This window comes from Musca autumnalis, unplaced genomic scaffold (assembly GCF_047663935.1).
Source record: "Musca autumnalis isolate F117 unplaced genomic scaffold, ASM4766393v1 scaffold_5, whole genome shotgun sequence".
Taxonomy (NCBI): Eukaryota; Metazoa; Arthropoda; class Insecta; order Diptera; family Muscidae; genus Musca; species Musca autumnalis.
The window spans coordinates 25,972,019-25,999,775 of NW_027412088.1; the positions used below are offsets into that span (position 1 = coordinate 25,972,019).

A 27,757-nucleotide genomic window follows, 5' to 3' on the forward strand; every position below is an offset into this window, starting at 1 on the left:
TTACACATTCTCATAATATCTACCAGATATAGATCATGTTCGAATATGGACTATATTCGTCCACTCCATCCCGTACCTCCCACACAAAATTTTGGATAAGTTCACTTTAAGACCTGCTATTGAATCACTTTGATTTTTGTTGAAACAACTTACATTCGCTGCCTCAATTAAGATGGTAAAAGTTATTTCAGGGGCAAGTCCGTACTTCTTGAGAAAACAGCCCGAAGGGTGTAAAAACCCCCTATGGCAACCCCATGGTCTATGTCGGTCCATTCCTTTAAATACCTTTTCCGCAAAATTTTTGAACTTTAATCCTAATAAACATTTTTGTCGGTTCATACGACCAAAATTTTGAAACCCCCTAACTACATAAGTTTTTGTGAAAAAAGTGTTTCAATTTGCCCATGCTGAGGGTATATCTCTGTCGGCAAAGCCGACTGATACTTTTTTAATTGTTTAAATTAAAAATAACTATATATAGTTATAGATTACGCACATAACGGCTATCATGTTGGGCTATCTTTAAAATTGATTGTCATGATTTAAACAGTTTCAAGGCATTACAACAAAAATGCAACACCTTATGGGTACTTTACACGGTATGTTTTTTACATATGAGTTGTCACTTCTCCCATACAAAATGTATATGCAAAGTGACAACTCATATGTAAAAAACATATCGTGTAAAGTACCCATTATCTATAACATTGATTTAAAATAATAAATATTTAATGTATAACAGAATATATAATATAAAATGGTTGAACGAACATTTTTCTTCACCAAGCATTTCATTGGCTTGTTTAAAAAAGTGTGAAACAAAATTCGTCACATTTATCTTTCAGTGCAACAATAACACATTTCTTCTGCCTCTTTAAGGGATGTTTATAATAGTCCATTGTTTTGCATTTGTTTACTTAGTAGGCGGATGATATCACATACTAATTCCCACCTTTAACAATACCCCATTTATAGGAGGATAACAATAAAATTGCTGTTATTAGCCCCCCCTTCAAACTTACCGTAAATAATACAAAATATTTTTGATTATTTTCTCCAACACAATTGTTGACCCACGGACAGTGATGATCCATTTTGCGAATACATCGCTGACACACGGAACAATGATGGACACGATCTGGTTTAATGCTGCAACATTTCGGACACTTGAATATCATTTGCCCCTCACGATAACCCATTTGTTCGATCATTTCTTTGGTGGCATTGCCTCTGGGAACAGCACCCTTTCAATTAAAGGTATCCCGGCAAAAAAGGGAGATATAATTAAATTAGTAATGTTAAGTAGGGCTAATAATCCTCTAGTTATACCTACCGGATCTGATAACATGGTACGTATGTGTGAGGCAAAAGCCAGAAAAGCCAATGCCTGGAAAATTATTGTGTTCACTGTACTAAAAACTGGATGTGGACTGGGCAGGAGTATCACACGCATTACAACAAACTCAGTAAACAGTATCAGTAGCCATGTAAGTTCGAATTCTTCATTACGCCAATTTCATGATTTTACTCTAGTATGGAACTCGATCTAGAAACGCATAATATCATGAATTTCTTTCAATGAAATCACTCTAGTGTGGACCGGGACTAAGAAGACACTTCAATAAGTATGTGTTTAGACGTTCAAAGTTAATGGGAAAGAAAATTGAGTTTATGGGAGAGGGAGTAGAGAGGAATAAGAGGGGGTGCACACACCCCTGTACTCGAAAATTCTGTTTTGTTGCTTCATTCTTTGCAGTTTTTTCTGCATTTCTTTCGTATTAGCTCTGTTCCTTTACGTGCAAGAGTTTTACCACTTTTTACTCGAAAAGCGTTCCTTTACATCAGGCACCATACAATTCATATATAACCAGTCTACAATTTTTATTACTTTTGCCGGTTTTGCCATTTTCAAAAGTAAAGGAACAGACCAATTATTTTCTCCGCCGGCAAATAAATAAACAACAACGCATACGTTTGAATTAAAAAGTTTGTGATGAAAAATAAATTGTATAAAAAATTATCAGTAAAAATGAATAGTAAACATATACATATGTATTTATTTAGTTTTTAATTAAATTTAATTTAATTTCTATAAGAAATATCGCCTTAAGGGGTGTTTACACTAGCCATCATTGTCATATGACCCAAAATAAAAACATTTCATATCTGCTCACACAGACAATTTGAAGACGTAATTTCGCTGCATTTTTGCTGGTGTGGACTCAAGAAGTAAATGGCGTAAGGAAACTCCCCAATATTGCACACATTAGCGACTGTATAACGATGGAAAATTTAACGATGAAAATTGATTGCTAGTGTAAACACCCCTTTTGTATTGCCATTGAAAGATCAAATGAGTGTGAAGAATCAGAAAATTGACAAAAACATTATTTGCTGTCTAAACTGCAAATAAATTTTAAAGAAATTGAGAGGAAAAATTGCCCTTCCAGTTTGAACCTATAAACACGGACTAAAACATGCCCACACCTTTGACATTTTCAACTTTGTGCCAACCCTTTTGCTATGCTACACTTTTCTATCTATAAAAACCTATATTATTCTGCATTTTTGTTTTGATTCCAAATTTATTAGCCATTCCAAGTTTCTTTTTTGTTTCTTCGTTTAGCGGCGTCGTTTTTGCAAAGCATCGACTTTGTTATAACAGACAACAACAACAACTAGTATAGTGTTTGTTTATCATTTGAACCTTGTACTTATTTGCGGAGAGAGCGGGTGTTAATAGAAAGTGAGATAAACCCTATAGTACGTATTAGCTTCCGTAGAACCTAGAACTGGCTATAATATCAGTGATTAGTCGCAAGATTGTTATTGGATTTGTTAGACAACTCACAATTAAACAACCATGAACATGGACAAATGGGTGCAACTAAATAATCAGGCTGCTGGCAGAGATAAAATAGCACGGTATTTATAGTTTGAAAGATGATAAGACAAAGATAATAATAAATAATAATTCATTATATTACACATTGTTTTATTAATAATTTATTAGTTTGATACAATATGCATCTCGTGCCCTATGGGATTCTCTGGAAGCTGCCGACAAAAGTCCGGCTATGGTTGAAGATTTCAAGTCTTTGGAATATATACTGAGTACATTCCGCAAATGTAAGTAAAAAGTATACTGCATAAAGAGTTAAGTATATAGACATTTAAAAATATTTCGTTTTTTACAGTGCTACGTTTTGGCAAATGTTTGGATGTCTTCTATGCCAGTTTAAGAACCATACATTATCCCGATTTGGCAATACGTATTACCCTCACAGCCGGTAAATTATCACAAGCCTTGTTTTTGTTTGCGGATCATTTCCTCTGGCTGGCACGTACCGGTCTCTTTAAGAGCATCGATGCCAAGAAGTGGGGCAAATATGCCAACAAATATTGGTTACTCTCCATAATCATGAATCTGTGTAGAGATTTTTATGAAATCGTACGTTTATTGGATCTGCACAAAGCCTCCGTGCGTAGTGGTATTTCACGCAGCATTCCATGTCAAATTCGTTCAAGCAAAGATCTTAGCCGTTTGGCTTTGCAATCGTATGCTTTGATTTTGGGCCACAAAGATATATTTGTCGATACTGTAAAGAATGTCTGCGATTTCTTTATACCATTGACTGCACTGGGTTATACCAAACTAACACCTAGAACTATTGGTGTTCTTGGAGCGATATCATCAGTAGCTGGTTTGGTTGCAATGATTGAACCTACGGCTAAGCTAACACCTGCTTAAAGTAATTGTTGTGATGCTACGACGATATTAATGTTTTTGTTTAGAAAAATAATGAAAAAAGTTTTTCAATAATTTAGTTATATGTCTATTGGACTGTAATTTAATCTATTTTTTATATAAAAGAAATTTAAAAAAAAAAACAAATTTCTAAATATCTGTAAAGTAAAGGGCTATTCTTGAATCCTTTTGAAATTTTTAACTGAATATAGGTTTGGGTTTCGTTCTGACTGAATCCGCTCAACCATAGTCTGCGACCTCCCAATTTTTTGTACTTTCATGGCCCATATCTCGCGAAGTATAAATTTCCCCCAGATAAAAATATATTTCTGCTTTCAAATTAATAACCCTAATCTGTAGTAAAAAAGTCAAAGAAATTCCGAGGTTACTTCTATACCGGACTTACAGCTGGTTAACATTACGAAATCGAGTCGATTTCAAACTGTCAATTCCTTTGCGTATACGTCGAATGAAATCAATTCGATTTTATTTGACGTTTGAGCAAAGGAATTGGCAGTTTGAAATCGACTCGATTTCGTAATGTAAACCAGCTATTAGGCTTGTACTATGTTTACATTTACGAAATCCACTCGATTTCATCTGTCAAATCCTTTGTGTATACCATGGTTTAGTAAGAAAGGTTAGCTAAAGCTTTCAGTCAATACAATTTTTTTCTTTCAACTGTTCCTAAAACGTCAAAACAATATACACAATCTGTGTATGTGCTGTTTGAATAATATGCCAAACAATTTTAAAAACAATCGAATTCAATGATTTTTAAAATTGATTTTAGAACATTTGTATGGAAGAAGTTTGTCAGCTTTGCATTGAAACAAACATTTTATCATATCCACAACTCGATTATGTGGAAAAACATTGAAACTTCATTCATTTTTCGCGTTTTTTATAAAATGCTCAATAATGGTATTGTAAACAAACCCACATGTTGCTTTTGTGTTTACTAATTTTGACGTTTTAGGAATTCAGTAAAAACAAGGGTTCTAAAGATTGTTTTCATTTAAATCTACCTCTTTACTTATACCATGGTGTATACGTCATATGAAAACTCATCTGAAATCGATTGATTTCATTTGACGTTTGAGCAATGGAATTGACAGTTAAAATCGAGTGGATTTCGTAAATGTAAACAAAGTATTGGTTTACATTTACGAAATCCACTCGATTTCAACTGTCAATTCCTTTGCGTATACGTCAAATGAAAACTCATCTGAAATCCATTAGATTTCATTTGACATTTAATCATCGAAATTGACAGTTGAAATCGAGTGGATTTCGTAAATGTAAAGTTACTATAACCCCCATTTTTATAAGTCTCCTTTTGTTATAGTTTGGATTTACCGAACAGATTTATAGCGTTCCTATTAACTTAAAGTTAAAAGTAATGATTGAATTTCAAAGAGGAGCTTCTTGGCATTAACTTTCAATGTTAAAATCATATTTGTAATGCCTCCAAATTGGTTTATTTTGGATTTTCAAATCCATCAGATAGTAAAAGAACTCATGTAATAATGGCCCTAAGTCTAAAAAAGTTCTTATAGCCTGTTTATTTAATAGCTTTTTGAGGATTTATTTAACGTATACGAAATGACATTTTATTAAATCCGGTTTACGTACGTTTATATATAACCGGATTTAACAAACCCAATGGGTTTTAAATGTCAATTCCATTGCATATACGTCAAACAAATCATCATAAGGCAGGTTAACCCGACAAAACCCTATAATATAAACAGCTTATGTAAACGTACTATTATAATTTGTAATATTTCGTCAATAGTCGGCCTTTGGTCGGGGATTTAAGACTTTCACTTATGGACAGGTGCAAAAGTCGGGTACGCGAACTGCATTTTCTTATAATAAATTATAAGATAGTCCTAATTGTCGTCATATTTCCTCTTCTCCACAATTCAGTCCTTGATTTCAAAACATTTTTGTTGTTCAGTTACTTTGCCGTAAGTCATGGTAGAATAAGAAAAGGTAGCAGCAATACACAGCTGACTGAACTGGGTTGTAACGTTAGTGTCAAATTTCATATGACATTTTATACATTTATTTTTATTTCGATGTACATTAGGGACATATATTTTTTGAGAAAAAAAATATATCATTCGGAAAAACCCATTTCCCAGAAAGACTTCTTCATATCAATGATATGTAACCTCCTCCAAGTTCGAACGATAAGCCGCGCAGTAAATCACCGCTTGTAGAGGCGATATAACGTTTGTTAATATGTGAGGTATTTTGTTAAAATTTAAGAAAATAAAGCCCTAATAAACATGTGCTTCTTTGATTTCTAAAACAAAATATTGAAACAGCTTCTCCTTTTTCTATGAATTTCCAGCGACCCCAAACTTGTCTGCAAGAATTCTACTTTCTGCGAGAATTTATGCATTTAGTGAAATGATGTGGAAACATAAAAATTGAAAATGTAACGAATTTTCATTCATGTTTTCCAAAATATTCAACCAAATGTGAAAAATTATTAGTTTTTTAAATTCCAATAATTTATAGACATTTCCTTGTTTTGTTTACAAATACAACTGGCAGTAACGTTACAAACAAAAACAAATTCCTTTGTGGTTGTTGTTCGAGTTGTATTTGTTGTAGTATTAACTTTACCTTATATTTGTTCTACATAAAATTATGAAAATTAAACCAACATAAACGCATAACATTTCTATTTAAAATGTATTTTTGCGAAAAATCTTATTTAATTGGTCTGTTCCTTTACTTTTGAAAATGGTAAAACCGGCAAAAGGAGTAAAAGTTGTAAACTGCTCCCATATGAATTGAATGGTGTCTGAAGTAAAGGAACGCTTTTCGATTATAAAGTTGTAAAACTTGAAGATTCTTGCACGTAAACATGGTACAAATACACAGGTAGTCGCATCGGCAATTGTTGGCAACATATGATGTCAAAATTTGACATCAATTCAATGCAATTGACACATGTTACCATCAGCTGGCATGATAATGCTACCTGTATTATTGTACCATGCACGTAAAGTAACAGAGCTAATATTTTCACGTAAATGGCAACCCTACGTTTATAAGAAAAAAAGGAAAAAGAAGGTATCAAAAACAGCTGTTCAATCAGTTCAATCTATTAAACTCTAACATCGTTTCTTTTGTTTTGATTCCCTGTTCTTATCGGATGTTTTCTCATTCGACATTGTTTCTTATTTGTATTACGACGACCTTTTAACAAAACTTTGGCTTTGTACTCTGCGAGAAGTTATCATAAAAATACGCGACAGAAACTAGACTTTCCAAATCTTCTTCCTTGCGAAAGTTTCACCCGTTTCTTGGAACACACGTAATGTATACGCCTCTTGGTGGTGGAAATCCCAACAATGATCCTCACAATCGCTCCTGTGGCGGACGTTTTTGGTGTGTAAAAGATATATGTGGGATATTCTGTGCAGTCCTTACATGGCTGCTGATACTGTTTGCTGAGTTTGTTGTAATGCGTGTGATACTCCTGCCCAGTCCACATCCAGTTTTTAGTACAGTGAATACAATAATTTTCCAGGCATTGGCTTTTCTGGCTTTCGCCTCACACATACGTACCATGTTATCAGATCCGGTAGGTATAACTAAAAGATTATAAGCCCCACTTAACATTACTAATTTAATTATATCTTTCTTTTTTGCCGGGATACCTTTAATTGAAAGGGTGCTGTTCCCAGAGGCAATGCCACCAAAGAAATGATCGAACAAATGGGTTATCGTGAGGGGCAAATGATATTCAAGTGTCCCAAATGTTGCAGCATTAAACCAGATCGTGCCCATCATTGTTCCGTGTGTCAGCGATGTATTCGCAAAATGGATCACCACTGTCCGTGGGTCAACAATTGTGTTGGAGAAAATAATCAAAAATATTTTGTGTTATTTACGGTAAGTTTGAAGTGGGGCTAATAACAGCAATTTTATTGTTATTCTCCTAAATGGGGTATTCTTAAAGGTGGGAATTAGTATGTGACATCATCCGTCTACTAAGTAAACAAATGCAAAACAATGGACTATTATAAACATCCCTTAAAGAGGCAGAAGAAATGTGTTATTGTTTCACTGAAAGATAAATGTGAAGAATTTTGTTTCACACTTTTTTAAACAAGCCAATGAAATGCTTGGGGAGGAAAAATGTTCGGTCGTTCAACCATTTTATACATTAAATATTTATTATTTTAAATCAATGTTATAGATAAGGTGTTGCATTTTTGTTGTAATGCCTTGAAACTGTTTAAATCATGACAATCAATTTTAAAGATAGCCCAACATGATACATTACTTTGCAAAATGTAAAATATCGCCGGCCGTTATGTGCTTAATCTATAGCTATATATAGTTATTTTTAATTTAACAAATACAATGATCTCTTAAAGTATACCCACAGCTAACATAAGTGACTTGGTAGTATTTGCAGTTCGGTATAATTTTTGTTTAGGTCCTGGTCCACACTAGAGTGAATTTCATTAAAAAATTTCATGAAATTAGGCGTTCTGAGATCGAATTCCCCACTACAGCAATTTCATGATTTTACTCTACTATGGAACTCGATCTAGAAACGCATAATTTCATGTCAAAATTTCAGTGAAATTACTTTAGGTGTGCTGATCGCATGCATATACATTTTCTGGAGATGAAATTCTTAGGGCCATTATTTGTAGGCATTTAAAGTATGATTTTCAAATGAAAAGTTAATGCCAAGAATGTCCTCCTTGAAATCTTACGATAATTTTTATCTTTAAGTTTACCGGAACGCTTTAAATCTGTACGTAGAATCCCCAGCGGCCGGTGCATAGGGATTGACTTGGAGAAATATTCGACTAGGAGCCGTCACTCAACAATTATGGGTTTGCGTTCGTATATTTTTCTCACTGGGAGCAGGTATATATCCCTTACACCGAGCTCTTCTTTTCCGTGCCGTAGTAGGGATGAACCATGGATCTGTTCCGTCAACACGAGCCGTAATAGTCCCAAGAAAAATATTCTTTAAAAATCCACCAGCCGTAATAATCCCAAGAAAAATATTCTACAAAAATTCACGAGCCATAATAGTCCCAAGAAAAATATTCTTTAAAAATCCACCAGCCGTAATAATCTCCAGAAAAATATTTTTAAAAATCCACGAGCGGTAATAGTGCCAAGAAAAATATTCTTTAAAAATCCACCAGCCATATTAATCTCCAGAAAAATATTCTTTAAAAATCCACCAGCCGTAATAATCTCCAGAAAAATATACTTTAAAAATCCACGAGCGGTAATAGTGCCAAGAAAAATATTTTTTATAAATCCACGAGCCGTAATAGTGCCAAGAAAAATATTCTTTGAAAATCCACGAGCCGTCATAGTGCCACGAAAACAATTCTTTCAAAATCCACGAGCCGTCATAGTGCCACGAAAAATATTCTTTAAAAATCCACGAGCCGTAATAGTCCCAAGAAAAATATTCTTTAAAAATCCACGAGCCGTAATAGTGCCAAGAAAAATATTCTTTAAAAATCCACCAGCCGTAATAGTGCCAAGAAAAATATTCTTTAAAAATCCACGAGCCGTAATAGTGCCAAGAAAAATATTTTTTAAAAATCCACCAGCCGTAATAGTGCCAAGAAAAATATTTTTTAAAAATCCACCATCCGTAATAGTCCCAAGAAAAATATTCTTTAAAAATCCACGAGCCGTAATAGTCCCAAGAAAAATATTCTTTAAAAATCCACGAGCCGTAATAGTCCCAAGAAAAATATTCTAAAACAAACCACGAGCCGTTATAGTCCCAAGAAAAATATTCTTTAAAAATCCACGAGACGTAATAGTGCCACGAAAAATAGTCTTTAAAAATCCACGAGCCGTAATAGTGCCAAGAAAAATATTCTTTTAAAATCCATGAGCCTTAAAAGTCCCAAGAAAAATATTCTTTAAAAATCCACGAGCCAAGAAAAATATTTTTTAAAAATCCGCGAGCAATAATAGTCCCAAGAAAAATATTCTTTAAAAATCCACGAACCGCAAAAGTCCCAAGAAAAATATTCTTTAAAAATCCGCGAGCAATAATAGTCCCAAGAAAAATATTCTTCAAAAATCCACGAGCCGTAATATTGCCAAGAAAAATAATCTTTAAATGTCCGCGAGCAGTAATAGTCCCAAGAAAAATATTCTTTAAAAATCCACGAAATTGTAGACTTTTCGGATTTATTGTTCATGGTCCCCGCGATGCAGGAAACAAAGCTAACAGTCACCTCCTGTGCCCATGATGAGCAGCAGTTTCAAAGTTATGGAAAATTCCCATTACCACAAAAACGTTACACGCCATATTCCCACATATCAGTCGAGGACTGAACCAGAACAGGCCGTGCAACCGAATAGTCATGGTGGCTCTTGACCTTTCGAAGGCCTTACGATGTAGCCGCCTCAATTCAAATTGATCCAGAATTAAGGGCACAATAACTAACACATGTCCTGCAGTAGGACCGCATTTGCTTAATGGCCATGCTAAGCCCACTTCCCTATCTCCTGATACTTCATGGAGGCAGCCAGAGTCCAGGTTTCAATTTTTTGAAACTGCCCACAGAGGAACCAGAACCAGATAACGGAAAAAGATATACGAACGAACATATTTGCCTTTCTACAGCAACACCAACAAAAACAGATAGAAATCCCAGATATGTGGAAAGTAGGAAAGATAGTCCCTGTCCTCAAGCCAGGGAAACCAGCAAACTTGGGCAGTTCTTATAGACCAATCACTCTACTGTCACCAGTGGTCAAGATACTAGAGGCAATAATCCTACCCAAGTTCTCAGACCACCTACACCTTGGTGACCACCAACACGGATTCCGATCAGGAAGAAGTACGGTCACTGCCCTCAGTGAAGTTACCTCCAGCATCACTGAAGTTCTTAATAGTAAGCGGCCCCACAAACGCACAATACTTGTGGCACTGGACCTATCGAAAGCCTTCGACACGGTTAGTCACACCACCCTCTTAAGAGATGTTATGGATACCACACTCCCTAACAATCTTAAGAGGTGGCTGACTAATTACATGGCCGGTAGGCAATCCTATGTGGAATTTAGAGGACACAAATTCCCCCCAAGGAATAACAAACAAGGAGTGCCCCAAGGGGGCGTCCTTTGCCACCTACTTTTCAATTTCTACGTGTCCAAAGCTCCCATACCACCCACCCACACAAAACTAGTGTCCTACGCTGACGACTGCACAGTCATGTCCACCGGCAGAGACGTTAAGGCACTAGAAAGCAACATAAATAAATACCTTCCTCTTCTGAAAGACTTCTTTTCTAAACGAAACCTACAACTCTCAGCCCCCAAATCTACGGCAACAATTATAACCTCGTGGACAAAAGAAGTAAACATAAACCTAGACATACATATTGATGAACAAATCATCCCAACCACAAAAAAACCTTAAAATCCTAGGTGTTACTTTCGACAACCTGCAATACCTCTGTAAACATGCTGAGAAGATAGCTGAGAATGCGGGAAGACGCAACAAAATCCTCAAGGCATTAGCAGGAAGCACTTGGGGGAAGGACAAATCAACAATACTCACCACCAACAAAGCCATTGGGCGTCCTCTAATGGGCTATGCGGCACCAGTCTGGGCCCCAAGCATCAGTGATACCCAGTGGAAAAATCTCCAAACAATTCAAAACAATGCATTGAGAATAGCTTCCGGTTGCCACTCAAAGACACCCCAAAACCACCTCCACCATGAGACTAAGATGCTCCCGGTCAAAGAGCACTGCACTCTGTTCACGAGACAACACGCAATAAAATGTCAACACCCTAACCATCCCAAACATCTTAGCTCTAAAAACCCACCTAGCGAGAGGACCAAGCCCATAAGGCAAGACTACCGCTCCGAAATTAAAAACATCCACCATATCCTCCCAGACCCGTCCCCCAAAGATATTGAACAAGCCATGAAGCAGGTCCATACAGATATGGTACATAATTATACCTCATCGTATACTAGCAGTATTGTGCTTGGTGGAAGGCCACCACTCATTAGTGAGAATGAAAGGTCACTACCCAGAGATACCAGATCGGTATTATCCCAACTCCGATCTGGCATCTCCAGGTACCTAAATAGCTACCTCTCTACCCTGAACCCGGACATCTCGGATATTTGCCCTAAATGCGGAGGTACCCCACACATCACGAGACACCCCTTTGCATGTCCTGCTAACCCGACTAACCTCACACCGGAATCGTTATGGACACAACCAGTCGAGGCAGCTCGCTTCCTTGGACTGGATGTGGATACTTAATGTCCCTCTAACCTTATATTATTTTCTTTCTTTTTTTCTCTCTTTCTTTTCCAACACAATACGTATACATACCGCACCTGTAGAGCATTGCCGACCAAGAAGAGGGCACAAAAAATTCTGAATATTGGCAACTTTTGACAGTGTGTTAGTAAGGTTGTATACACACATGCTGCAAAACAAAAACAAATCAAAAGATTTACTCTCTTTTGTGTGCTCTTTCGTTGCGTTCGGGTCATGTGTGTGTGAATTACCGAAAAACTTCGTAACTTCAACAATACCAAAGAACGGCATTGCTGTAGAGGCTACAACAACAACAGATGAATTAGGGATCCGCTTAGCTTTGTACATCTTGTAATTAGTTCCAACATACATCAAGCTCCAAGAAGGTTTACCTGTTAAAAGTCCAAATAGTTCGCTTAACTGCAGTTTAAAGGATGTTCGAGATATTTACCGAAGTTACTTCTTGTAGTCCTGTTTACAGGGATATGCTTTTCGTAGGCAAGTCATATGCTTCTTGACAAAATAACCCAAAAGCCCTAAAAAAATCCTACGTTGACCAACTAAAATGGCTGGAGGAAACGATAACTATCGAAATAAATTACTCCACAAATTACATAAAGTTCCATGGTGGTCCATTGCTTCAGGTACTTTCCGCAAAATATCAACACTTTAAGCCGAAATTTGCAGCTGAAATTTTGAATATTAAATTTTGATGATTAGGACCCAATAGCCTCAATATTTAGGGCCTCTTCACGCACCTATCAATCTTAGTCGTTGTTAATACGCCAAAATTTTATTCTCCATACTTCATTGTTCCAAAAACCCCGTCAAAGTGGTTCTCGCAAGATTTTTTGTGTAGCTAGCTTGGGTTTCTTGGGTTTATCAGTGTAATAATTAGGTACAATTGTTATACCTGAGGCCCAAATTTTTTTCTGTAGAAAAAAGTCTCAGAAAAAACTGAGGCCCAAATTTTTCTCTATAGAAAATAATCCTCAGAAGCTGAGGACAAAATTGTTCTATGGAAAAATTCTTAAGAAGCTGAGGACCAGGTTTTTTATAGGAAAAATGCCTCAGAGGGGAACCACATTTTTGTTCTAAAGAAAATGTGCCTCTGGAGCTGAGAAGCAAATATTTCTTCTATAAAAAAAAAACGTCAGAAGATGAGGACTGATCATTTTTCTATAGAAAAAAATTCTCAGAAGCGAAGGACCAATTGAATTCTATAGAAAAAATGCCTCAAAAGCTGAGGACCAAATGTTTTTATACCCTCAGCATTTATGCTAACGAGGGTATATACACTTTCATACGGGCAAAATGTGCCTCATCGAAATAATGGTTTCAGACCCCAAGTATGTTTGGACGAAATGTGTTTCAGACAAGTTGGAGTCGATTGAGCAATCCCCGTCCGTCTGTCTGTCTGGCTGGCTGGAGTGCACGATAACTCTCGAACGGATGAACCGATTCGGTTCAAATTTTGGCTTTCGTAATATTTTGCCCAAACTTAGTTTAAGTTCGAAGATGGGCTATATCGGTCCACTCCTTTTGGTACCTTCAACACAAAAATTCGAAAATCTTCGGAAAATTTCTGCGCACGATAACTCTTAAAGGGAGTAACCGATTTGGTCCATACTTTGCATAACCTGAAATGTGTACCAGACTTAGATAAGGTTTCAATATGGACTCAATCGGTCCACTCCTTCGGGTACCTCCCACACAAAATTTCGGGAATGTTCAGTTTAGGGCCATCTCTCGAACAGCTTCGATTTTTTTAGCAACTTGTATTCACTGCCCCCCATACGACGGTACAAGTTTTATTAGGGGCAAGTCCATACTTCCTGAGAAAATAGCATGAAAGTTGCACAAAACCCCTATGACACCGTGTGAGGTGGTTGGAGCGCAAGATAACTCTAGAATGGATCTGCCGATTCGGTCCAACATTTGGCCTTAGTAATATTTTGTCCAAGTATAGTTTAAGTTCGAAGATAAGCCATATCGGTTCACTCCTTCAGGTACATCCCCCACAAAAGTTCAAAAATGTTCGGAAAAATTGTTCCTACGGTAACTCTTGAAGGGAGTGGCCGAATTGGTCCATACTTTACATATCCTAATATATCTACCAGATATAGATCAGGTTTAAATATGGACTATATTTGTCCACTCCATCCGGTACCTCCCACACAAATTTTCGGATAAGTTCACTTTAAGACCTGATATCGAATCACTTTGGTTTTTGTTGAAGCAAATTGCATTGGCTGCCTCAATTACGATGATAAAAGTTTTTTTCAGGGGCAAGTCCACACTTCATGAGCAAACAGCCCGAAGGGTGTAAAAACCCCCTATGGCACCATATGTTGTGGTTGGAGATCCACTTTCATAACGGTCAATGTCGATCCATTCCTTTTAGTATCTCCTCCGCAAAACTTTTGATCTTTAATCCTAATCAACATTTTCAAAACCTCCTAAATACATACGTATTTTGGGAAAAAAATTGCTTCAATATAGACTGAGGGTAGGGCTGAGGGTAGGGCTAAGGGTATATCTCTGTTGGCAAAGCCGACTGATACTGTTTTACTTGTTATTTTTAAAATTTGTGATCTGTAGTGCGATTCTCTAACTCATTTTTTGAGTTGCCGACAATTGTCGGTAAAATTAAAATGCTTATAATTACGGTAATTAACGATGTTTGTCGGTAAGTTAACGACGAATAAATAGTAGTCGTAAAGTTCTACCGATAGCAAGAGTATTGTCAACTTTTATTTGAACTTTTCATTTATAATTTTGCGTTTTAATTTTACCGATTTTTGTCGGTAACTCAAAAAATGTGTTAGAGAATCGCACTACTGTTCATAGTAAATTTAGGTCCACCACTCACTCCTGTTTTTGTTCATTTAGTTCCTCCACTCCTGTCATTGTTTTTTGTACAGTCACATGCTAAGGGTATTTACCTGTCGGCATTGACTACTGATTCTTTTTTTATTGATTTTGTTTTTATGGAATAAAATCTAAAATCGAAAATTTTCTTCTTTTTCAGTTTTATATAGCTTCGATATCGGTTCATGCAATATTTCTGGTATTGACCTCCTTTGCGGAATGTGTGCGCAATGAGTGGCGTCAATGTTCACCTTATTCTCCGCCAGCCACAATATTCCTACTACTCTTTTTAACATTTGAGGCCCTAATGTTTGCCATCTTTACAATTATTATGTTGGCCACACAATTAACGGCCATACTCAATGATCAGACGGTAAGTAAATCCCCCACCACTTCAATATTTATGAAATACTGACCTTTCCTTCCATTTGCAGGGCATTGAGCAATTGAAAAAAGAAGAAGCACGCTGGGAGAAAAAGTCACGACTAAAAAGTATTCAAACGGTATTTGGTCGTTTTTCATTGGCATGGTTTTCACCGTTTACAAAACCCACTGGCAGACCGCGATTTAATTCACACTTTTATTCGGTTTAAAAGTGCCTTCGAACAACCATCAACACCACCAGCAATCAAAAGGAGGATCAACTAACATTCTTAACATTAAACTAAAACAAACAAAATACCAGAAAGACTAGTTACATACATACATATATTTTGTATCGATTACATCTAGATAACATTCATTATATTTATAGAGGGGAGCGAGTATTTTAGTTTTGTATATTTTCCACCCAAAAAAAGGATACGCTTAATTTTAGTACAGAAGGATAAGGATAATGACTATGATAACGATAACCAATAGCTAATCACAACAAAATAAAATAGAAAAAATGAAGAGAGAGGTATACTTAATGTATATTATATATTTAATAATTCTGTATATGTGTGTGTATATTTTTAAATTACTTCATCTTCTTCATAATCTTTCCTTAAATGAAACTTAATTTTTAAACAAAATAATTAGAGATTATTTACAGTAAAAAAAAATAATAAAAAAAGGAAAACTTCTTGAAACAATGGAGCTTTATTTCTGTCATCACCACATTAAATCACTTGAAGTGTATGATGCATGCATACATGGATGTTGCAGTCAAATAGATGATCATTTGTTAAAGGTAAACCCCCAAAATTTCAAATATCATAAAGGCTCATTATAATAGCCATTTAAATTCAAATCAATGAATGCAATTTATTCTTACAATGTCTCATTTTAGCAAACATTTATAGCCGGCAACAATTTTTTGTTTCTGTTTTTATTTTATTGCGACAACAAATGGTTGGTCCAACAGTTCATAAATCCCGGAAATAACCAAATAACACAGCAACAAAATAGCCACCGTGTACCGAGTGTCTGCTTGTGCCGCCAAGACAACAGAGAAAACATACACGCAATGTTGTCTGTTTGTCTGCCTACCAAACCAAAAAAAAATGGGGTAGATAAATGCGCAAGAGGGCGCAGATAAATATAAGTTGTTTATATGCATCGTCAGACAACTGCGACAGCAGCAACAAATGCGGCTGTTTATAACAATTTTTCGAATATTTTAAAGACAGCTAAACGCAATTTCACCCCGCGAGCATATGTACACACACACTTGCTAGATCCTCCTCATTAGGAGTGCCGATGATGATGACGACGACGGACGGCGGTGGTGGTGTCGTCGTCAATATAGTCAGTTTTTCTTTTTTTTTTTTTCAAAACGTCAAGTGAACCTAACGAACGGCGGATTCTATTTTAAATGCCTAGAGAAAATTCAGAAAACAGCAACGTTGTTTAGGAGAGCAACGGCGCACAGTGTTGCGAGTGCACTCAACATAGCTTATAATATCATGGAAGAAGCATTGGAAAAAAGTACTTACCAATTTCTAGATGAATTTTGAAAGATGATTCCAAATGGATTTGATTGCAGCTGAAATGAAAAAAAAACACTATTTGGGCAATGGACTCTTAACAAGTGCCTTTTATGGATAGAAGATCTTCTATGGACATGACTTCCAAAAGGTATTCTATGGGCAGAAGACCTCTTATAGGTCTTCTATGGATGGAATATATCCTAAAGGTCTCCTATGATAGCAGACCTCCTAAAGGTCTTCTATGGACGGAAGACCTCCTAACGGTTTTCTAGGGATAGGAGGTTTTCTAGGGATAGAAGGCCTTCTAGGGATAAAAGGACTTCTGAAGGTCCTCTAGGGATAGAAGACCTTATAAAGGTCTTCTAGGGATAGAAGACCTTATAAAGGTCTTCTAGGGATAGAAGGCCTTCTAAAGGTCTTCTAGGAATAGAAGGCCTTCTAAAGGTCTTCTAGGGATAGAAGGACTTCTAAAGGTCTTCTAGGGATAGAAGGACTTTTAAAGGTCTTCTAGGGATAGAAGACCTTATATAGGTCTTCTAGGGATAGAAGACCTTATATAGGCCTTATAAAGGTCTTCTAAGGATAGAGGGCCTTCTAAAAGTTTTCTAGATATAGAAGGCCTTCTAAAGGTTTTCTAGGGATGAAAGGCCTTCTAAAGGTCTTCTAGGGATAGAAGGACTTTTAAAGGTCTTCTAGGTATAGAAGGCCTTCTAAAGGTCCTCTAGGGGTAGAAGACCTTATATAGGTCTTCTATGGATAGAAGACCTTCTTCTAGGTATAGAAGACCTTATAAAGGTCTTCGAGGTATAGAAGGACTTCTAAAGGTCTTCTATGTATAGAAGGTCTTTTAAAGGGTTTCTAGGGATGGAAGGTCTTCTAAAGGTCCTCTAGGGGTAGAAGACCTTATAAAGGTCTTCTTAGGATAGAGGACCTTCTAAAGGTTTTCTAGGGATAGAAGACCTTCTAAAGGTCTTCTAGGTATAGAAGGCCTTCTAACGGTGTTCTAGGGATGGAAGGCCTTCTAAAGGTCCTCTAGGGATAGAAGGCCTTCTAAAGGTCTTCTAGGGATAGAAAGCTTTTTTCTAGGGATAGAAGGCCTTCTAAAGGTCTTCTAGGTATAGAAGGCCTTCTAACGGTGTTCTAGGGATGGAAGGCCTTCTAAAGGTCCTCTAGGGATAGAAGACCTTCTTAAGGTCCTCTAAGGATAGAAGACCTTATAAAGGTCTCCTTGGGATAGTAGACCTTATAAAGGTCTTCTAGGGATAGAAGACCTTATAAAGGTCTTCTAGGTATAGAAGACCTTATAAAGGTCTTCTAGGTATAGAAGACCTTATAAAGGTCTTCTAGGTATAGAAGACCTTATAAAGGTCTTCTAGGGATAGAAGACCTTATAAAGGTCTTCTAGGTATAGAAGACCTTATAAAGGTCTTCGAGGTATAGAAGGCCTTCTAAAGGTCTTCTAGCGATAGAAGGCCTTCTAAAGGTCTTCTAGGGATAAAAAGCTTTCAAAAGGTCTTCTAGGGATAGAAGGCCTTCTAAAGGTCTTCTAGGTATAGAATACCTTCTAACGGTGTTCTAGGGATGGAAGGCCTTCTAAAGGTCCTCTAGGGATAGAAGGCCTTCTAAAGGTCCTCTAGGGATAGAAGACCTTCTTAAGGACCTCTAGGGATAGAAGACCTTCTTAAGGTCCTCTAGGGATAGAAGACCTTATAAAGGTCTTCTTGGGATAGTAGACCTTATAAAGGTCTTCTAGGGATAGTAGACCTTATAAAGGTCTTCTAGGTATAGAAGACCTTATAAAGGTCTTCTAGGGATAGAAGACCTTATAAAGGTCTTCTTAGGATAGAGGGCATTCTAAAGGTCTTTTAGGGTTAGAAAGCCGTCTAAAGGTCTTCTAGGTATAGAAGGCCTTCTAAAGGTTTTCTAGGGATAGAAGATCTTATAAGGGTCTGGTAGGGATAGAAGGCATTATAAAAGTCTTCTAGGGATAGGTGGCCTTCTAAAGGTCTTCTAGCGATAGAAGGCCTTCTAAAGGTCTTCTAGGGATAGAAAGCTTTCTAAAGGTCTTCTAGGGATAGAAGGCATTCTAAAGGTCTTCTAGGTATAGAAGGCCTTCTAACGGTGTTCTAGGGATAGAAGACCTTCAAAAGGTCTTCTAGGGATAGAAGACCTTCAAAAGGTTTTCTAGATATGAAAGGTCTTCTAAAGGTCTTCTAGGGATAGAAGACCTTATAAAGGTCTTCTTGGGATAGAAACCTTATAGAGGCCTTCTAGGGATAGAAGGCCCTCTAAAGGTCTTCTAGGTATAGAAGACCTTATAAAGGTCTTCTAGGGATAGAAGGACTTCTAAAGGTCTTCTAGGTATAGAAGGCCTTCTAAAGGTCTTCTAGGAATAGAAGGCCTTCTAAAGGTCTTCTAGGAATAGAAGGCCCTTTAAAGATCTTCTAGGGATAGAAGACCATTTCTAAAGGTCTTCTAGGGATAGAAGAACTTCTAATGGTCTTCTAGGGATAGAAGGCCTTCTAAAGGTCTTCTAGGTATAGAAGGCCTTTTAAAGGTTTTCAAGGGATGGAAGACCTTATAAAGGTCTTCTAGGTATAGAAGACCTTATAAAGGTCTTCTAGGTATAGAAGACCTTATAAAGGTCTTCTAGGTATAGAAGACCTTATAAAGGTCTTCTAGGTATAGAAGACCTACCCGCAAGGGTATCCTCAGGAGAGGATATCGGGAGTAACGACCCCGCGGACCCTAGTTTTGGCAGGTGTGGAGAGCGTACCAAAATGGTGCAAGTGCTCTGAGAAACCCTGTGTCGGGGCGAGTGAATACCGCCCACAATTATGTATTCCACCGTAGGGGACCGCCTCAAGAGAGGTTTGGAAAGGAGGTGACGACTCCGTGGTTATCCCCAGTCAAACCCTATACATGGAAGAAAATGGAATCCAGCCGAAAGGCATCAAGATCAAGCCAGCACGATCTTGATTATGGCATTACTGGACTACGATTTGGAATTGATGAACCCTGGGCTGACGGCTGTGGTATTCTGGAACCTGAGTATGTCGGGGTGGAACTTTACAGAAATGGCTTTCAGGCTAATGCCACAGCTGCCTCCGTCCCGTTAAAGCCTGGTAAGTCTCAAAGTACGTTCAATGCTCGTCCCATTAAGTTGGCAGTGTAGGTTCGGATGTACATTCCCGATTAACACGGATCTGGCTCTGAACGGGAGATCTCATGAGGGTCTCCCGTCAACCCTCGCATGGACCTAGAAATAGGGACCCATGGGATCTTAACGTGACTGCACATTTTGCGAGCGGAGATAGCGGCTTTGAGTTGGGACCACGAAACCTAAAATGAACGAAGAAAACCAAGAAACCAAAAGAACGAACATAGAGGTTGAAGAAACCCCACTGGGAAGATGCTCGGGTCCACGAGTTGAAAATATGGGAGGTGCAGATTCCCCATTAGGAAGAACTTCGGTAATTGTGATGGCGACATCTAACAATGCAGGTGAAGGCATGCCTAAAAATAAATTTTCTGGAAGCGAAAATCTGAAGAGGCTCGGAAGAAAAATAGCCCAGTTGGATGATTTCGTTAAATCGAAAAATAACATCCACAAGGATATTCAGTCCATGATGAGAGAGATACAGGCGATATATTTAAAAGTAGCTGACGATCTGAACAAAGAAGCTGACATACGTAAAATGGGTCAGGTAGACAATAAGCAGACCCAAACAGAAGCATGGATTAAACCAAAACAACCAAGTACGCCAACAACACCTGCGTTGAAAAGAGGTCCAAAAACTCAGAGCCCTAAAGAGAATAAGACAAAAAAGAAGAAAGAAGTCGCACCGAAAACTAATGAGCAGGAAATAAAAACAGCGGAAGAAGTGACCAATGAGAACGTGGGAAGATCTGACACCATACACAAGGCAGCTGATTGGAATAAAGTCCAACCAAGATCAAGAAAGAAAAGGAAGTCCAATAAACCAGATGCATTAATAATAAAAACATGTGGAGATTCCTCATATTCAGACATTCTGAAGCAAGTGAAGAGTGAAGCAAAGCTGGCTGTCCTAGGTCAAAATGTGAAAGCAATTAGGAAGACAGAGAAGGGTGAGCTATTGTTGGAGCTAAATAAACCAGCACACCAGAACACAAATGAGTTTAGGGAAGCCATTGAAAATGTGTTAGGCCCCGCTGCTGAAGTGCGTGCCTTAACCCAGGAAGTACCGATAGAAATTAAAGATATAGATGGCGTGTCTACTAAAGAGGATATTCTACAAGCTATTAGCGGCATTTCGGACGAGTTCAAAGAATTTCAACCACATGCAATAAAGTCTTTAAGAAAGGCCTACAGAGGCACACAAACTGCTACAGTTTTCTTAAGCTCCCCGCTTGCTAATATTCTTTTACAGAAAAGAATAGTACGGATTGGATGGGCGGACTGTCGAATACGTGAAAAGTTGATACCAAGAAGGTGTTATAAATGCCTAGACTTTGGACACACGGCAGCTAGATGTAAAAACCCGAACGACAATTCAGGTCGCTGCATTTGCCGTGGAGAAGCTGGTCACAGGGTTGCTACTTGTAAAAACCCTCCGAAGTGCATGCTATGTAAGGATCCATTAGACCGTAGTCACATCACTGGATCGACTGTGTGCCCGAGATACAAGGAAGCTCTACGCCAACTTAGATGATCTCTATGAAGTTATTACAAATTAATTTAAATCATTGTGAAGCTGCTCAAGATTTATTAAAACAGACAGTTCGAGAACAAGATGTGGATGTAGCAATTATTAGCGAGCCATACAAGAACATCAGCTCACCAAATTGGTTATGTGATACGTCTGGCACATCCTCGATCTGGGCTATACACAGACCAGCACAAAATGTTTTGAATTCGGAACCCGGATTTGTACGCGCCAGTGTCGCCGGATTAACGATCTACAGCAGTTACGTACCCCCGAGATATGATATTGAAGTGTACAAAAGTATTATTACCAATCTAGCAAATGATGCTGCATCCAGAAGGCCAATCTTGATAGCAGGCGACTTTAATGCTTGGGCTACAGAATGGGGCTGCCCAAGAACAAACGAAAGGGGTCGAATACTATTGGAATCGTTTGCTCAACTAGACGTGGAGCTTCTAAACACTGGTAGTAATCCAACATTCAGCAGAAATGGCGCTAGTTCCATAATCGACATCGCGTTTGTCAGTACAAACAATTATACCCAATTTAACTGGCAAGTCAGTGACATATTCACCTATAGTGATCATAATGCAATACTCATTACCCAAAATGAGACCACAACATCAAGAAGATCGGTTCGAACGCCTGAAATATCTGGTTGGAAAAGAGGCTCGTTTGATAAAGATATATTCACCGTATGTATGGAAGGTACAAATCTACAAGGAACTCCCGAAAATATGGCAGAAGAGCTCATTCTTCGGGCAACACAAGCATGCAATGCATCGATGCAAAAAAGGAAGCGAGGAGTCAACAAAGCCCCAGTACATTGGTGGAACGCTGAAATAGCCCACCTACGCAAAGAGTGCCTTCGTGCTAGAAGACGTTTTGTAAGAACTCGTGATAGAGAAGACAATGAAGTTCATAGACAAGATCTAAAGATGAAGAAGAAAGCCCTTAAAAAAGCCATACAAAGAAGCAAAAGAGCATGTTTTCTCTCTATTTGCGATGATTTAGAAAACCAGCCGTTTGGACTAGCGTACAAAATTGTAACTAAGAAATTGAAATGCTTCGGCTCAAGCACTCCTACAGATGCTAGCACACTAAATAACATTGTGAACCACCTCTTTCCTCACCAAGCGGCAACATCATGGGAAACATGGGACCCTGGTGGCCATTTTGTTTACCCCCGGGTTACACCAGCGGAGATAAATCGTGCAGTCTCGAAATTCGATGACTCTAAAGCGCCTGGCCTAGATGGAATTCCCAACTATGTCCTAAAGAAGATTGTGGAATGCTGTTGTGAACAGATGCTCAGAATGCTTAACGCATGTTTGGAATATGGATCTTTTCCATCGATATGGAAGAGGCAAAGGTTAGTGCTACTGCCTAAAAAAGGCAAGCCTCTGGAAAACCCCTCATCATACCGCCCACTATGTATGATCGATACATGCGGAAAACTCCTTGAGAGTATTATCCGCGATAGACTCGAAGAGTGCATCGAGCGCGCAGAAGGTTTGTCAGAAAGTCAATTTGGCTTCAGAAAAAAGAGATCTACGATTGATGCTATAAAAATGGTAACCGACATCGCAAAGGTAGCAGTACATGGTCAAAGCTGGAAAAAAGGGACGAAAGAATATTGTGTGGTTATAACACTAGATGTTAAAAATGCTTTCAACACAGCTAATTGGGAGAATATTTTAAACGCTCTTCGACGGTTAAATGTCCCGGCATACCTTGTTGCTATAATCCAGGACTACTTCCGCAACAGAATCCTGATGTATGAGACTGAAGAAGGTATGAAGGAGTACAAAATAACAGGAGGAGTACCACAAGGTTCTGTTCTTGGACCGCTGCTATGGAATGTAATGTACGATGGTGTTCTAAGGCTACAACTCCCAGAGAAAGCTAATATCATTGGGCTTGCGGACGATATTGCGCTAGTTGTAGTTGCAAAAACAATCGAAGAGGCAAAAACAGTCTCAGAAGTCAGCATACATTTGGTTAAATCATGGCTGTTTTCACAGGGCCTGGCATTAGCCGATCAAAAAACGGAAGCTGTCTTAATCACAAGTCGTAGAGTTGTAGAAAGAATAAATATTAAAATTGGAGACTGTATAATCACAACAGCGGAAAGCCTTAAATATCTAGGCGTTATGATAGAGAATCGCCTGTCTTTTAAGAATCATTTAGATTACGTAAAGGAAAAAGCTGAAAAAACATGTAGAGCGCTGTGTCGTATTATGCCAAACACAAGGGGACCTGGATACCTAAGAAGAAAAATACTAGCAGGAGTTATAAAAAATATTATTCTCTATGCAGCACCAATATGGGCACAATCCATGAAGTACGCAACGTACTATGCAAAGATTGGTTCAGTTTATAGACTAGCAGCACTACGGGTATGCTGCGCATATAGGACTGTGTCTGACGATGCAGCCTATGTTATCGCTGGTATGATACCTATTGATGTCTTAGCAAGAGAAGCTGAATTATTATTCAATTTACGGAATTCGCAGGAAACCGATATAAATCCCGACGTCGCAAGAAGACGTAGCACTATCGAATGGCAAAGCAAGTGGTCAGCTTCAACAAAAGGAAGATGGACGTATTCGCTGATACGAAATGTGGAGACTTGGTCAAATAGGCGACATGGAGATCTCAACTTCTATCTCACCCAATTTCTCTCCGGACATGGCTGTTTCAGGTCCTATTTATATCGTTTTGGACTTGACTGCTCCCCTGATTGTCCCTGCTGCGTGGAACATGTAGAAGACCCACACCACGTTTTCTTTTTGTGCCCGCGATTCAGAGAAGAGAGGACAAATTTAGAGCGGCAAGTTGGTAGTGAAATATGTGTAGAAAACATAATCGAAATTATGATGGTGTCTTTAAGCAATTGGGAGTATGTATGTGAGTACGTAAAGACAATAATATTGGAATTACGGAGGCAAGACGATATTCGAAGAAGAATAAGAAATAGCAGTGTTCTATAGAACATTCCCCCCTGCGACGAAATGCCTGTACGGCGGTACCGCAGGGATGGTGGATCAGAGTAAAGGGGTTATTTTAGCGTGTTAAAGTCTCGCACACCTGGCGAAACCATAAACCAGGTAGCCAAGTCTTTCGATGATTTTTTCCCCGACCAAAAAAAAAAAAAAAAAGGTATAGATAGGTATAGATAGGGATAGAAGACCTTATAAAGGTCTTCTAGGGATGGAAGACCTTCAAAAGGTTTTCTAGAGATGAAAGGTCTTCTGAAGGTCTTCTAGGGATAGAAGACCTTATAAAGGTCTTCTAGGTATAGAAGACCTTATAAAGGTCTTCTAGGTATAGAAGACCTTATAAGCCCTTCTAAAGGTCTTCTAGGTATAGAAGACCTTATAAAGGTCTTCTAGGTATAGAAGACCTTATAAAGGTCTTCTAGGTATAGAATACCTTATAAAGGTCTTCTAGGTATAGAAGACCTTATAAAGGTCTTCTAGGTATAGAAGACCTTATAAAGGTCTTCTAGGTATAGAGGTATATAGGGATAGAAGGTCTTCTAAAGGTCTTCTAGGTATAGAAGGCCTTCTAAAGGTCTTCTAGGAATAGAAGGCCCTTTAAAGATCTTCTAGGGATAGAAGACCATCTAAAGGTCTTCTAGGGATAGAAGGCTTTCTAAAGGTCTTCTAGGGATAGAAGGACTTCTAAATGTCTTCTAGGGATATAAGGCCTTATATAGGTCTTATAAAGGTCCTCTAGGGATAGAAGGCCTTTTAAAGGTCTTCTAGGTATAGAAGACCTTACAAAGGTCATCTAGGTATAGAAGGCCTTCTAAAGGTCTTCTAGGGATAGAAGGACTTCTAAAGGTCTTCTAGGGATAGAGGACCTTCTAAAGGTCCTCTAGGGGTAGAAGACCTTATAAAGGTCTTCTAAGGATAGAGGGCCTTCTAAAGGTTTTCTAGGGATGAAAGGCCTTCTAAAGGACTTCTAGGTATAGAAGGCATTCTAAAGGCCATATAAAGGAAGACCTTATAAAGGTCTGCTAGAGATAGAAGGCATTCTAAAGATTTTCTAGGGATAGAAGGCCTTCTAAAGGTCTTCTAGGTACAGAAGGCCTTTTAAAGGTTTTCTAGGGATAGAAGATCTTATAAAGGTCTTCTAGGTATAGAAGGCCTTCTAATGGTTTTTTTAGGGATAGAAGACTTTCTAAAGGTCTTCTAGGGATAGAATACCTTTCAAAGGTCTTATAGGTATAGAAGGCCTTCTAAAATTTTTTGAAGGATAGAGGGCCTTCTAAAGTTCTTCGAAGGATAGAGGGCTTTCTAAAGGTCTTTCTAGGCATAGGAGACATCCTAAAGGATAGAAGACCTCCTTAAGGTCTTCTATCGACAGAAGACCTCCTTAGGGTCTTCTATGGATATAAGACCTCCTAAAGGCTTTCTAAGGATAGAAGACCTCCAAAAGGATAGAAGACCTCCTAAAGATCTTCTGTGGTCAGAAGACCTCGTAAAGGTCTTCTACTGGTAGTCATCTATCGACAGTAGAACTTCTAAAGGACTTCTATGGACAAACGACCTCCTAAAGGCCTTCTATAGATATAAGATCTCCAAAGGCTCTCTTGTGGATATAAGACCTCTTAAGCGTATTTTGTGGATAAAAAATCTCCTAAGGGTCCCTTGTGGTTATAAAACCTCCTAAGAGTCTCTAATGGATTTAAGACCTTCTAAAGTTCTTTTACTAATAGACAACTTCCTAAAGGTCTTTTATGGACAGAAAACCTCCTAAGGTCTTCTATGCATATAAGAGTTCCTAAAGGCCTTCTAGGGATAGAAGACCCCCTTGAGGCCCGGGTAGAAAAGCTCCTAAAGGTCTTATATGGATAGAAGACTTCGTAAATGTCTTCTATGGGTACCAAACATCCTAAACATCTTCTGTGGATAGAAGATATCTTTAGAGTATTCTATGGATATAAGCCATTCTAAAGATCTTCTACGGGTAGGAGACCTCCTAAAGGCTTTCTATGGATATACATACAGCCTACTAAAATCTTTTCAGGACAGAATGCCGATTATACATCTTCTATATAGCGGATTCTACTTCTTTGCTTGCTCCTAACAATCTTTGCAAAATCCCCAACAATTCTTAGCTTTTGTTTCTCCTGCTAAATTGATCGTTTCACATCACGGTGCCCCACAAAAGACGCGTACATTCTCATTTGACTGAACTTGCTCGCCGCCAAAAACAAAAAACACACACAGCAGGAATACAAGAAGAAAAGTGAAATGAAATGAACAACGATGAAGAAAGCAGCCGAAGAAAGTTTACGCGGAGGGTGGTGATAACCTAGAGTAGAAGAAAGCCGCAGCAGCGTCAACAGTCAAAATATGCTCGCGTTTTTTCACCGGCCCCAAAAGTTAGGCGGTTGGCGGCTGATGCCTCAGTCTGAGGAAAACTATCGGAGATCCAGGTACTGTTTTGGGCTGGATGAGCGCGTGCGAAAACTGACGACTACAAAACGAATATTGAAAAATTGAAAAATAAAAATCTTTAAATAAATGTCAAAAGAATATTGAAAATATTTATGAAAAATATTTAACAAAAAAAAAGAAGAATTGTTTTAACAAAATTACGGTAAAAAAATATACATAAATATATTAAATAAGTATTGTTAAAAATATGAATAATTGTTAAATAATTAATAACCATTAGTGAGGTGGTGTCCGTCCATTGAGTGCCTGTGTTTTTGTCCCAATGTCTCACTTGTCCGTGTGATTCATGACACCACTGTGTGTTCTGCGTTCTAAAATATGTTTTAAAATCATAAAAAAATAATTAACAAAGTCCGGTAGAATGGAAAAATACCTCTACTACACTAGCAACGGAATGGGGATATTTTTGAAATTTGCCTGGCTGGCTGGTGATGGTCAGTCGATTTCATAACAAAATAATTGCTGGCTGGCCAAAACACAGAAAAGAAAAAGTGCAGTTCTTGTGATAATTTTTTTTTTGAAAATAACTCAGCAAAGAATTAAAAATATAACAAAGAATATTAGAAATAAAATAACAACAAATGCAACAAAAACCCCCCAAAACAAAACATCTACAGGAACAAATTGGAAATATTAATATTGGCTAGAAGAAGAATACGATGACAAGAGGTGAAGAAGATACAGAACTTATCTGACAGCAGTTTCTGGCTGATGCGGAAAAAATATATATTCGGAAAAATTTGAAAATTAGAAA

At 37.9% G+C, this 27,757-nt stretch overlaps 3 protein-coding genes across 7 annotated transcripts in view; all 3 read left to right on the forward strand.

Moving 5' to 3' along the window:
* Positions 1 to 2,660: 2,660 nt before the first annotated feature.
* Positions 2,661 to 3,895, forward strand: Pex11ab (peroxisomal biogenesis factor 11ab). Its single transcript, XM_073989270.1, has 3 exons — positions 2,661 to 2,925; positions 3,014 to 3,129; positions 3,198 to 3,895. Exons 1-3 carry the CDS (start codon positions 2,864 to 2,866, stop codon positions 3,749 to 3,751), a joined length of 732 nt encoding a protein of 243 aa, XP_073845371.1. The 5' UTR covers positions 2,661 to 2,863; the 3' UTR covers positions 3,752 to 3,895.
* Positions 3,896 to 6,899: 3,004 nt separating this feature from the next.
* LOC141405837 (palmitoyltransferase ZDHHC3) lies at positions 6,900 to 16,004 on the forward strand. The gene is made up of 4 exons (XM_073990581.1): positions 6,900 to 7,355; positions 7,445 to 7,666; positions 15,092 to 15,304; positions 15,366 to 16,004. Exons 1-4 carry the CDS (start codon positions 7,089 to 7,091, stop codon positions 15,522 to 15,524), a joined length of 861 nt encoding a protein of 286 aa, XP_073846682.1. The 5' UTR covers positions 6,900 to 7,088; the 3' UTR covers positions 15,525 to 16,004.
* Positions 16,005 to 26,859: 10,855 nt separating this feature from the next.
* The window catches only part of Strn-Mlck (Stretchin-Mlck), a 227,162-nt gene continuing 226,264 nt past the window's right edge, over positions 26,860 to 27,757 (forward strand). For 4 of the 5 annotated variants that reach the window (XM_073990046.1, XM_073990020.1, XM_073990028.1 and 1 more), the window contains exon 1: positions 26,918 to 27,145. The gene's annotated coding sequence lies outside the window, so the exon portion shown is untranslated. Of the gene's footprint in view, positions 27,146 to 27,757 lie in introns of all 5 variants that reach the window. The other variant, XM_073990022.1, reaches the window with a different exon arrangement.